General features: G+C 30.9%; 1 protein-coding gene across 2 annotated transcripts; it reads left to right on the forward strand.

Moving 5' to 3' along the window:
- Positions 1-1,416: 1,416 nt before the first annotated feature.
- Positions 1,417-9,389, forward strand: LOC132746903 (ras-related protein M-Ras-like). Of its 2 annotated transcripts, none has more exons than XM_060736176.1 (6): positions 1,417-1,826; positions 3,839-3,992; positions 4,327-4,426; positions 5,903-5,982; positions 7,889-7,976; positions 8,851-9,389. In XM_060736176.1, the coding sequence occupies exons 1-5, from the start codon at positions 1,637-1,639 to the stop codon at positions 7,959-7,961; spliced, it is 597 nt and encodes a 198-aa protein (XP_060592159.1). In that variant the 5' UTR covers positions 1,417-1,636; the 3' UTR covers positions 7,962-7,976; positions 8,851-9,389. The 2 variants fall into 2 exon arrangements, with proteins under 2 accessions (XP_060592159.1, XP_060592160.1); XM_060736177.1 differs by having other exon boundaries at positions 7,889-7,964.
- Positions 9,390-13,477: the final 4,088 nt, after the last annotated feature.

The following is a 13,477-nucleotide window of genomic DNA, read 5'->3' on the forward strand; positions in this document are numbered from 1 at the left end:
ACGTTTGTTACAATTTTTTTAATTTTATAAATTTTAAATATTCAATTGTCATGATGACCGACGATTATGAAAATTATCTAAAATTAGCTGGAAAAAGTCAGTAAATTATGATTATTCTTTCAATATATTATATTCATTATTCTTAAACCATTTATTTATTTATTATTATAATTATTAAAAATATCAATCAATTAAATAATTCATAAAATCTACTTTTTAACTTGAATCTCTTTACTAAACGCGAATAGCAAATTAAATAAAATGATACATCAATATCATAAAAAATGTACCTTTTTATTCAATGATTGTATGTATTTATTGTTTTTTATCATATATAAATAAAATGTACATGTTATTATTATTTTTAGAATTGAAAGTTTATGTATAGTTATATTAATAATAGATCTTATTAATAAATAAATTTGAGAAATGATCTGTGTTAATTAATTATTGTTACCAAACTAAGTGACAAACATTCAATTTTGGAGAAAAAAAAAACTTATTTATTTGTCACGATATCAAATAAAATATCTACTCCTAAACCGGGAGAGACCGGACAATAAACGTGTGATACTATTCGCCGGTCTCTAGTAAAATCCGGTCAAAATAGACCGGGAGAGACCGGGATTTACCGATAGGAGACCGGAGAATAGTACATCCCTGTACATGTATACTATCCAAGCCACGCACCGATTGCCTGTGTTTTACACATCAGTAAATAGCCACCTATTAAAAAAATGACTATTTCTGCTAACAAATAAGTAGAATATACATGTATATACATTGTATATTAAGCAATAGGTAATAAGAACTATATGCGCATTGTGCAAATTGTGCAAAAATCCATATATGTCCTGGGACTTAATTTTAGATATGTCTGATCATAATTTAATTGTTAATTGTGAATCTAGAATAAATAAATGAATACTGGTCAACAGGAGATTTTAATAGCTTGGCAATTTATTTTTTATTTAGATTTTATCTGTTGTTCATAAAATGCCATTACAAATATGTCGTAACACTAAGTACTCACAATTAAATAAAATTAATCCACCATGGCATGACGATGTTTACAAACAAATTTTAAATAGTAGGCCTACATGTTTCTGTTCAGTTGTGTCCTCACTTTTTTTATTTCTATATAAAGTTATGAGGCAGTCAAGTATTGCGAAGTTATTTAAACTATTTTTGAACTTTAAAAATTATTAATAGCAACCAATGGTATTGACAGTACAGTAAACTATTTTTAGAAGTTAACCATATATCTCTTTAAATATATTCTAAAATTGATTATTCCTCTTACAATTGAAAACGATTTTGTGAAGTAAAGAAGTCAATTTATTAAGTGTTTATTAAGTCACACCTTTTCAACCTTTTAAGCTTTTTAAAAGCATAGCAGTGTAAGGGGAAGGAACTCCATGATAAAAAGCATAAATATTTCGTTTACGATTATTTTTCATTTAAAACCCGGAAGTTCAAGGTCGTAGTAATGGCCGCTCCCATGAAATTTATTGCGAAAGTTGTGTTTACATAGTAATTTCGCGCTTTCTGATTTTAACGAGTTATATTTCATGGATTTAGATTCTGTTTCTCCATAATCGGCTGTTCGAGTAAAAAGCCATATTGATAAAAGACAATGTCACGAGCTCCAAACGACAACAATTTGACAACTTACAAACTTGTGGTTGTGGGAGATGGAGGTGTTGGTAAAAGTGCACTCACCATACAGTTCTTTCAGAAAATGTTTGTTGTTGATTATGATCCAACAATTGAAGACTCATACATTCAACACACGGAGATAGATGGGGAGTGGTGTATCTTAGATGGTAAACTTGTTATTCATTTTCAAGATAATAGAGTCTAAATAGATTCCAGTAAATTTTAACAATATTCAACTGTCAAGTCCATGAAATGTACTTCATGCTTGATTTTTAAAGTAAAGAACTTGATATTAAAACATTTATATTGTACAATAGAATAATTTGAATCTGCTAAAATTATGCATGTTCTGTTTTTAAATATATGTATCTTTCCATGTACAAAATATTTTGATGTTTAGTAAGTGGTGACTCTTTACGATTGATTATTACTCAGCGTGAATAATGAAGTTTCTGGGACATATCTTTCCCGCATTATTAGTCTTTGATCTTTTCATCACAAGGACATTTCTTTCGACACTGGTCTTTACACAACCAGGAGGTTTCTTACTACATTTGTAGCCAAATAAAATTGGCATTAATAGTTTAACCCATTTCACAGATCGTTTTTTTTTCTCCTACTGTCAAGCCCTTTGGAAAAAGCATTGCCATTCCACATTTGACTCTGGTCTTTTCACCTTTCTGAATATGTTTCAGCCCTTGTCTATTCACCTCCAGGGCATTTTGCCTTTAATCTATTCATCTCACAGACATCTCTGCCTTGGTCTTTTCATCTCCAGGACGTTTGGGCCAACTCATTTTAGATAAGGACAATTATATATGGTTATATTAATAAGTGTGTGTGACATGAGTTGTGACATCATAGCTTGATTGGTCACTTAAGTGATCTCTATTATCAAATTATCACTTACAGTAATAAATTAGATCTTGAAATGACATTTTAGCTGAACAGTTGGACTATCCAAATCACCCTGGGTAATTTTTTGATAAAAGTTGTGATACAACCAGATGAGCTGTACTGGCATGCGAGCAGTTCCCGTACAAAAATCGTAGTTACTTAAACATTATTTTTTATTACGCTCACTCACCAAAATTTGAATGTTACACATCACTAGTCGGCTCGTCACACAAATCATGGAAATTCCATCATGTTCTAAACATAGAATAACCCTTAGTTATGAGGCCTCATATGGGGTACCGAAATTATCCATTATTTTGTAGGAAGAGAAGTAGTTCCCGTACATAAAATTTAACCCATTATAATTATACAATTTTGTTATATCGGACCTATTTTACAATTATAATTGTTGAACAGACCATTTTCTAAGAGATAAATAGAAGTAGTTCAGGAAATAGAGCGTAGACTAAACGCTGGTATCTATTACCCGGTACCGTTACCCCAACGCATTCTCATGCAATGGCATGCTTGTATGCATGATATTTTACGCATCAAAGCCATAAAATTATTTAATATAGTAATATTGATCAAAATTCTGATAATTAAACAAGTTTTCATCAAATTGGCTACTTATCTGTAAACAGGTGGTACTAGTGGAAAACCCTTTACCAGGCCTCACGTGTAAATATTTTAGCGCATGCGCGCAAGGACGGAATCCCCCAGAGAAAACAAGGTCACGTTTTGACAACGCACAGGTGAAAGTGATTTAAAATGAGACTTTTATACGTACTGCCGAACTGACACTTAGATTTGGTCTCTTTTATGCATCTGCTTGATTTGAAATGAATTTTTGAAGAATGCAAGTAAAAATCAAGCGTTTAAATGAAAAATACGGGTACTGCTTCTGTACGGGAACTGCTCGCATGCCAGTACTGTGAATTAATTGTAAAGAGAATGTATTTCAATACATAACATAAAAATAGCTTAAAAATAAACAGTCATAAACCAGTTATTTAATTATTCAAACATTAAATGTAATGTTCATAGAATTTAATTTAGTTAAAATGGTTTTAACTTAATAAATAAAGTAATTTTCCTTTAAAAGTATTAAACAAATCAAACAAAGTTAACCTTTAAAAAGTATTAAAATTTAACAGTAATGCAAAAGGTTTTTTTCCTGACACCAAATTTGAAAAATGATACCCTTTTATATGTACAATATTCAATAATACAACAACATGAATTTATTTTGAAGTATTGATATATTGATGGATGATTTCAGTACTGGACACAGCAGGCCAGGAAGAATTTGGTGCAATGAGAGAACAGTACATGCGTAAGGGAGATGGCTTTATGCTAGTTTACTCAGTTACAGATCCAGCAAGTTATGAAAATATGCGGAGCTTTCATACACAGATACTTAGAGTTAAAGACAAGTTTAAGAATATGAAATGAAGTTAAGGGGGGTATATAGGAGTCAGCTTGTTGGTCTTGCCTTCTGTGACAATAACTAGTTTTATTTGTATTCTTCTGTTACTTTTATAGACATGTATTGGTAAAATTGTTTAATAACTGAACAGGTGATTGTTTTGATAGTGATACTGATGCTTGAAAATAACTTCCACATTAGAATGTGTAAAGAGACAACTATGGCAACTTTATTTACTTATATCTTAATTTTCATTAAAGTTTGCATTTGCAATCTTTTGTGTATAATTATGTCAACTGTAAAAATTTGCTGATACTAATGTATATAAATTTCTCTTTTAGAGATGCATACCCTATGCTGCTTGTAGCTAACAAAATAGATTTAGTACAGCAGAGAAAAGTGTCAGAAGAACAAGGAAGATCTCTTGCAGCTCATTTAAAGGTAGTCTCTGTTATATTAATATCATCACTCTTACTTAGTGAATGATTATTAAGATAAAAAGTAGTGGATTAAATTTACCAAATTAAATGTTATTTCTATTATATTCATTTAATATTATATCAGCTACAGTTGATTATAAAACATTCTAACATGACCCGCATTTTTCCCTATTGAACATAGAAGAACCGAAAGTGTGTGTTATTATGCTATAAAATCACTGTTTGATGTTCTATATTTAGATATGTGACGTAATCATTATACACGTGACGTAACAACTAAAATGTGACGCGCTGACAATAAGTACGGAGACAAATCATCCGCAATTAAGCTTATTATAATGCACGGCAGCATTTATTTGTTGATGTCGTGTTAGAATCGAAATAATATATCCAAATCGATGATTTTATTACTTGATAACTGTTTGTCGTTCGGAACTCCAAACTCTGATGTTATTGAGCAATAAAATCACAGTTTGGGATATATTATTTCTTAATTAAACACAGATATATATATTAGTTTCAGTTATTCTTGATTTTACACTTTTTTGATGGTCATACTTTTGGTCTCAGCAGTCATTCTACCTGACAGGTATCCCTTGATAAAAAAAACCCTGTAATTTCTAATTCCTTAAAGATCCTGTAACACAATTTTTTTATGGTTTTATATCATAAATTTAATGCTGCGATGAAGATTTATCAATATTGTAAGTTCCAAAAAGCATTATTTGTAAAGATATTACTGAATTTACATTTCATGTTAATACAAGGAGGTCATTAGAAATTTATTTTCTATAAAGTCTAAGTCAAATTTTACAATAAGAAATGAATGCAATAATCAATGCATATATTTTAATGATTACATATAATGTTGACAAATATTTGCAGTACATATTTTACATATTCTTCGATGTTTGAAAATCGTTTTAGGAGCATAATTATATACATATATAAAGTTTCATTTGAGTGTGGTAACAACCTTAATCATAACATATCTGATTTTGCTGAATTTCTTAAATTGACTTGCCCAGCTTCCATAAAATTTTATGAAACCGACCATTATCAGTTTAGCAGATACCAAGATAAATGTACAAAGTTAGTCAGCCAGTTGCAGTGAAGCAAGTGGAGGTTTGAAGACAGCAAAATAATGGAGACATTTTGTCATGGTTATTCTGTTCCTATATTATTAGTTTGAACCAGTTTCATGTTAAATACTTTCCTTTAATAAAATACAAACACAAAATGGCAAATATCATAAAAAATTGTAAGCCTTTAACAGGCTATATTTGTGTAATGGATTTGCCACAATCAGATCAAATATTTCAATATCAAAATACAAAAATTGAGCTATCAACAGTTCTGTTTTTATAAGGTAGTAAATTTTATGAAATGTCGAGAAAGTGGGAAAATTCTTTTTGTTCTGACATGCATGGGGTAATACAGAATAAACTTAATTGATTTTGTGATTAACTTTTTTCAGCTTCCATATATAGAAACAAGTGCTAAAGATCCACCAGTGAATGTAGACTTAGCCTTTCATGATGTTGTGAGAGTTATAAGGTAAGAGGAGAACCCTGTACACTCACAGTTTACTGGTAAAATGTACCCTACTGGGATCCTACATATTACCGGACAAAATACAATGTTTTTGCGCTGTAACTTTTTTTTAAAATAATAAAAAAGAGTGGAATTTTACCCAAATATTTTTGGGTTCTTAATACACGTAAACATTCCTTAATCCAACATGAAATTAAACATTTGACCGTAGAAATGTGTCTTTAAAGTAGGGCAATATAAGAGGAAAACAATCGTGTAGACAACTCAATTTACCGGACAATGTTTTAAAAATATTTGAAGTTGTGAATTGAAATTAATCTGTAAATAATCAGCAGGGAAACTACAACTATTGATTGGCAAGGATAAGATACTGGACAAACCCAGTGTGTCACTGAAATAGACACGGCAGCCATGCTTGTTACAAAGAGGCCAATTTAGGGATGTAATTGAAATTAACACTATTAACTCAGTTAACTTATTGATTCTTCATGATCCTTAAACGTATGAAACATTTTAATATTCAAATGGAATTATGTTCTTTGTCATACAGTTTCCTTTTGGTCATCATGTAGCATGTTATAAAAGGCATAAAATCTATTTTATTTTTATTTCATGTAGAGTTTCCTCCCATGGCCATAACCCGTCTCTTATATGTTTTTTAATTTGCATTTCTTTGTAAAAGACAACAACGAGATACTATTTGAACTAAATTTAAAATTACTTTTTATCATTAAATATGCTACGATTGTCTCCCAAGATAGCGTTGAGAAGAAATAAAAGTAAAACCTATCTAAAATAACCCATTAAGGGCCTCAATATTCGTGCATACGCAGAACAGATTATTCCCCCGCATGACCAGGTCATAAAATAACTAGTTAACAAAAGGGTATGTTAGTAAATGAAGAACTGAATCAAGCATATTTACATGAGAATGGTTTTGTTGTTATTTACTTTAAAATAGAAAGTGTGTGTACGATTCAGACCGGAACATTTTTTAATGGAAGCAAAAAAATAAAGCCTTATTTGACCATGTTGACAGGAATAGATTTTGTCTGGTAAACTGATTGTCCTGTAATATGTAGGATCCCAGTAGAGTCAAAATTTGCACTGCCCCAAGTTCAGTTGATTTTACATAGGCTCATATAGGAAAAAACCCTCTATAATTGTAAGGGTTAGATTTTGCTGTGAAATTTTGTAAACTGGACTACTTCCAAGTTTGATTATGTGCCTGGGTTTGATTGGCCCAGCCCTGGGGGTCACCTAGGTAAACTTTTTAAACAAATTCTTCTCTTAAAACCCAATACCTTCAGCTTAGATATTTGGTGTGTAAAATTTTGTGGTGGACATTTACAAACTTCCTTCAAATCATATCCTTAGGATCAAAATTGGCCTTGACGTTGGGGGTCACTTGTTTTTACATGGTCTCAATTTTAGGAAAAACCTTTGCAAGTCTTCTCAATAATTGCAAGGCCACAAGTTTTGCTAGTGTATGTGTATCAATGTACATTAGATCTCTATTAAGTTTGATCTTGCCCTTGGGGGTCACTTGATTATATGTAGACTCGTATTGGGAAAGCCTAAAACAATCTTCTCTCGATGCATAAGGCTTATAGCTAAAATGATCTAGTGTGTTGCATAATGTTTAGTTAATTTCTATTGAGTTGACTCGAAGGCAATGGATTTCAGAGGAGTGATGTAGGGTCGTCATGGCCCTCTTGTTTGATTATTCACTTCAGACTTTAAATCCGATTTCTTAGAATCAGAGTAACGATCTATTTCTATTGAAAATATTGTACAAAAACAGCTTTAAGATAGTCACAGGTTAAGATGAAACAAGGAAAACTAGGAATCAATAGCAAGTTTGATTGTAGAATATTATTTATAATTTATATTATTAATTATGTTGCAGACAGCAACCAAAAGAATTCAAGAAACAGCTCAAAACCCACAAAGGCAAAAGACGGAGATGTACAATATTATAACAGGTGATATAAAAGGTAATGATAATCTTGTCTTAACATAAATCATATCAGCTCATCCTGTAGTAAGACTTAACACTAAATTTAACCTTAGTTTGAGCACTACCTCAGCAGGAGCATTACCTCAGCTTGAGCATTACATCAGCAACAACCAAAATATCTGTTATCTAAAGGGGGTTGTCCTGCAGAGGTTACACTGAACACATTTTCTTTTACGTAATTCTGTAGAACTTCTATACATTGTATGTTGAGGTAAAATGAAAGTCCTGATTTTTTTAACTCTATAAAGCCTTTATTAAAACTATTTATGAGTTAAAGTTTTATGTGTCCATTTTATCCATGTGTCGAAGTTTTTATGTGATCTGTAAAGAATGATTCGAGAATATTTTACTTATTCATAAGTAGAAGTGCAATGATTTGTTTGATACCTTTGATCTTGAGATGTTTCTTGAAACCATTTCTACCTGCCAAAATGATTGTCGATCAACTTGTATGGCAGATGTGAATTACATGGTTACTAACAGCCTTTGTTTGTCTTGTTTTTTTGTGAGAATATTCTTGAACTGTTATCATTCTAATTGCTGTTGTTGTATTTCAATATAAACAGTATAAATTATTTTCAGTTGAGATTTGTCGAGACTTGGTGTTGCACGATAATCACAGGGGATATATTTCTACATGTATAAGCTGGTTATCACCCTTTACTTTTGTTATGCCTTTCGTAACATACTTGTAAACATCGATGGCACAAAGTTTTGTCTTTAAAATGAGACCGCTTTATGAGTGGAAGTCCCGATGTGTTGAAGTTTTTATGCAAGTCCCTTCAACTTTGACATACCTTAGATCTACTGTATTTTTTTTTTTTAATGTTTTTTTTCTTGCTGTATTTCAGAAAGATGTATTGAAGAACTGTTTATTTACCTGGAAGATGTCCCTATATGCTCTTCCTGGCTTAAAAGAACTGTTTGGTGATGAAGTCATTTAAGTGCCATTGGTTGAAAGACCTAGAAAAAAGTAGTGTTTAGTCATATAGTAAAATGTTTTCAATGGCATACATTTTTCTTGTTTAGATTTCAGAAATAGCATTTAATTTGATGACTCAGGTTGTTGTATTATTGTTTTGTATTTGCAAAATAATAATTGTTATTTTGTGATACCTGGATATTTGTATTTGTTTTAACCCTCTTGTCAAAGAAATTTCCTTACTTTTTTGTCATTACTTTCTATAGAATTTTTATGAGGAACAGAAAAAATCTTGTTCAAGTTTGTGCTAAAATGTTTACTTGTATAATTTTTAAGCCAAAAAGTTTCATCTACGAAAGAGAGTTATTGCTTATAGGTCTTACAAATTTAATCATATAAGTACTTTTTACATTTGAAAAATATTTCTTTTTTAGTTTAAGCAATAAGATTTGTGGTTGATGTCACTTTGCATAATTTGCAGGAAAGTAAACCGTCAGTTATATCATAGAACAAAGACAACATTTCCATGCAAGTTTTGTAGTACTGTATATACATGATGTTTACTGTAAGTGCCTGATGTTGTCATGGTTGTCCAGGAAACTACTGTATATTGTACATTAACTTACCAACCCTATTACAAGTAGAGAAACTGATAGCAAACAGCAGGGATCATGACCAGACTGCGCGGATGCGCAGGCTGGTCTGGATCCATGCTGGATGCAAACGCACTATGAATTTTACTTTTGAACTGAACACAAGAACAAGTTTTTGCAATTTTCCACTAAACAACTTGGGATCATGTTTGTTCAGTAAAGTAGGGAAACTTTTACCTGTTCCTATAGTCTCTACATGATACACATTGAGATATTACAAAATTCAAATGGACTTTTATTTTACCTTTATTATTTTGCAGTATAATGGCTGCAGAAATAAGATTTTTATTTTACTTACACCAAATTTTTTATGTTAAATTTAGAATGAATGAATAAGAAATGAGATTTTTATGGAAATGTTAATCTGTTCCAAACATTATGAAATTACTTGAATAATTCAGAAACTTAATTTGGAAAATTGTTTCCTGTTCCAAATGTCTTTGAACATATTGCTTGAAAGAATCAGAAAAAAAAATATTTTGGCTAATTTATATTTGTACATTGTATTACAGTCGTTGAAATTGAATGAATAAGAATTTCAGTCTGAACAATTTTACCTGTACTAAAACTTGATATATTGGTTGATGGAATAAGGAATTCAGTTGGAAATTGTTTATACAGTACTAAAATCTCAAACCATATTTGTTGAAAGAATAAAGATAAGTTCACTTTGTTTTAAATAAATGCCTTGTTTCTGTGGAAGCAATCAACATTGTTACATTGCAATAGTATTTGAGTTAAGTCTGCATTGTCTTGAATGGAAATGTCATTGTTTCTGTTAAATTGAAAGTAACAATTAAAACTGTTAAAATGTTAAAAGTTAAAATGCAGTCATTTTGCAATTACTCTATATGTAATGTATTTGTATTGTTTTTGTATGCAAATCTTGTATAAACTAGAGATTTAACCAGGGACCAATATGATCTCCTTAACATGTGCTGAATGTCTTTTGTAATTGTTTGTATAGTAACATTTATATGTGGTATATAAAAACATGTTTTGAGGAATTTGTTTTTACTAGCTCTTTTCATGTGAAAGCAATGTATATTTCTGTTTGTTTTTTTAAAATTTTATCCATTTAATATTTTTTACTATATATTGTGATCATTTTTTGTCATAGGTTTAATTTGTGTAGCTGTACTTTTTAAGTAAATTTTCCAATAAGAGACTTCCAGCTTAGTTAATGATAGCAATATTGAAGGTTTGTAATTTTGTAACACAAATTATACTGATGTGCTTGTATGCCTTAACAAACAATTATTGACTAGTATGCCATTGAAAATGATGTGATATTCACCAGCAGATGACATATTGACCGAGGCAATAGCCAAGGTCAGTATGACTTTATGCCGGTGAATATCACCATCATATTCAATAGCACACTAGTCAATTATTGTTATGCCCCCACAAAGTGGGAGCATATAGCGTTGCACTTGTCCGTCCGTCTGTACGTCTGTCCGTATGTCTCGAAATCTTGTGAACGCAACTCCTCTTAAACCGGATGGCAGATTTTGCTTAAACTTACAGGGATTAACAACCTTAATGTGTAGATGGTAGTAAAGGAAGGAATTTTCGCTGCGACCGAATTTAACAGAATTATGGCCCTTTGTTTTTTTTAACTATATACTATGTAGAAATTTTGTGAATGCAACTCCTCTTAAACCGGATGGCAGATTTTGCTTAAACTTACAGGGAAGAACAACTTAAATGTGTAGATGGTAGTAATGGAAGGAATTTTTGCTGCAATCAAATTTAACAGAATTATGGCCCTTTGTTAATTTTTTCACTATATACCATAAAGAAATTTTGTGAACGCAACTCCTCTTAAACTGGATGGCAGATTTTGCTTAAACTTACAGGGAAGAACAACTTAAATGTGTAGATGGTAGTAATGGAAGGAATTTTTGCTGCGATCAAATTTAACAGAATTATGGCCCTTTGTTAATTTTTTCACTATATACCATAAAGAAATTTTGTGAACGCAACTCCTCTTAAACCGGATGGCAGATTTTGCTTAAACTTACAGGGAAGAACAACTTAAATGTGTAGATGGTAGTAAAGGAAGGAATTTTTGCTGCGATCAAATTTAACAGAATTATGGCCCTTTGTTAATTTTTTCACTATATACCATAAAGAAATTTTGTGAAAGCAACTCCTCTTAAACCGGATGGCAGATTTTGCTTAAACTTCCAGGGATGAACAACCTTAATGTGTAGATGGTAGTAAAGGAAGGAATTTTTGCTGTGACCAAATTTTACAGAATTATGGCCCTTTGTTGATTTTTAGTTTTCAACTTGTGGCACATGTAGTCTAAAAATGTTTGACCTAGAGTCATAAGATTGACAGAACAGTGGCGTGTGGGGGCATCCGTGTCCTATGGACACATTTCTAGTTTTATTATATGATTAGGCTATAATAATTAAAAAAAATCACAGAAAGTACAACTTTGTACATGTACAACTTTTGCCTGTTTCGTTGAAGCGCGGGAAAAAAGACGAACATGTAAGGCGTGCAACAACTATGTGAATGCTGCACATACAAAAGTAATTCAAGTTTATACTCATCATCGCGGTGTAACTTTGAACTATAATAGTAAAGTAATGCTATTTTAATCGAGAAATATACCATAAAGAACAAAACACAACAATTATAGATCATATAATAACTGTTAATGTCATACAGCCCTTGTCATAAAATATCATACATTGTTCAAAAGAATTCAGTAATGCTAATTCAATTATAATGTAAACAAATATTATTGTACACTGGACTTTACTTGAAATGAAATGAACAAACTCTTTTTAAAATGTACATAACATTATAAATGTTTATTTTGTAAAGTTTATGATTTTATTGAAATTAATTTTATTATATATGGCATACAAATGGCAGAAAGCTATAACTATACTGTTTTTGTTTTATTATTGTTTTTTTATATAAAAGGGTGCTGTTTTTATGTCTTGACAGATAAGATTTTATGAGAGAGGTTGTTATTACCCAATAGCTGATTATTTGAGGTTGTTTAACATTTTTTTATAAAGTTTACTTTTAAACATACGTTTTTTAAAACAAGTTTTTCGTGTTTTTGTTTAGGCATACTTCTAAGGTAAAATCACATAACATAGGTCAACTAAGACACTTAAGTTATATTGAAAATCATTTTGTGTGCGATTCCTGGCCTGATTTGAGTTAAAAGCAATACTTATGTAATACTTCTTAAGTTTTTTGTGAATTTTCACAATAAAGTTGATTTTTCTGGAAAACATGAAAAATGATTTGAAATTGTGTACACAAGTTAAGGACCTAGACATCAAATGGTACACAAATCTCAAAAAGGTTAAGAAAGAAAAGAAGACAGTACCATTGTGTCAAAAATCCCTGTGAAGTTCCTTAGAAAAGCATTATTTAATCAATATTTACATTACGAAAACTTGAGATATTTTTTAGGTTGTAAGAAAATCCAAACTGTAAGTTGCTCTATTTTGTTTATTTAGTTTTGATTCTATATCTTAATTGTTTACATATAATCACATACTGTAAGCATAGTTTTCACATGTACTTTATTGTGGTATTATTTCTGTTTAATATTTTCTTTTCAATATTTGTATCATAGTTTGGAGACCTTTCTGTTGAAAATGTGTCAGAGTTAAATCGTATACATATACATGCACAGTGCGTTAACTGGAGTGCGGGTATTAGTTACCCGCACTCCAGAGTTTGCCCATTGATTGGCTCATTTTTGCTGGGGTTTACATATTGTGACGGCAGAGAAAGGGAAAGCGACAGAAATGTCATATTCAGATGTTCGTTCATTGGTTCATTTTTGCCGGGGTTTCATATTGTGACAACAGGGAGCGTGCTTTTATGTTTGACTATGATACAAAAGAGAAAGAACACCAAAAC

This window comes from Ruditapes philippinarum, unplaced genomic scaffold, assembly GCF_026571515.1.
Source record: "Ruditapes philippinarum isolate M1 unplaced genomic scaffold, ASM2657151v2 ctg1055_1_1_1_1, whole genome shotgun sequence".
Taxonomy (NCBI): Eukaryota; Metazoa; Mollusca; class Bivalvia; order Venerida; family Veneridae; genus Ruditapes; species Ruditapes philippinarum.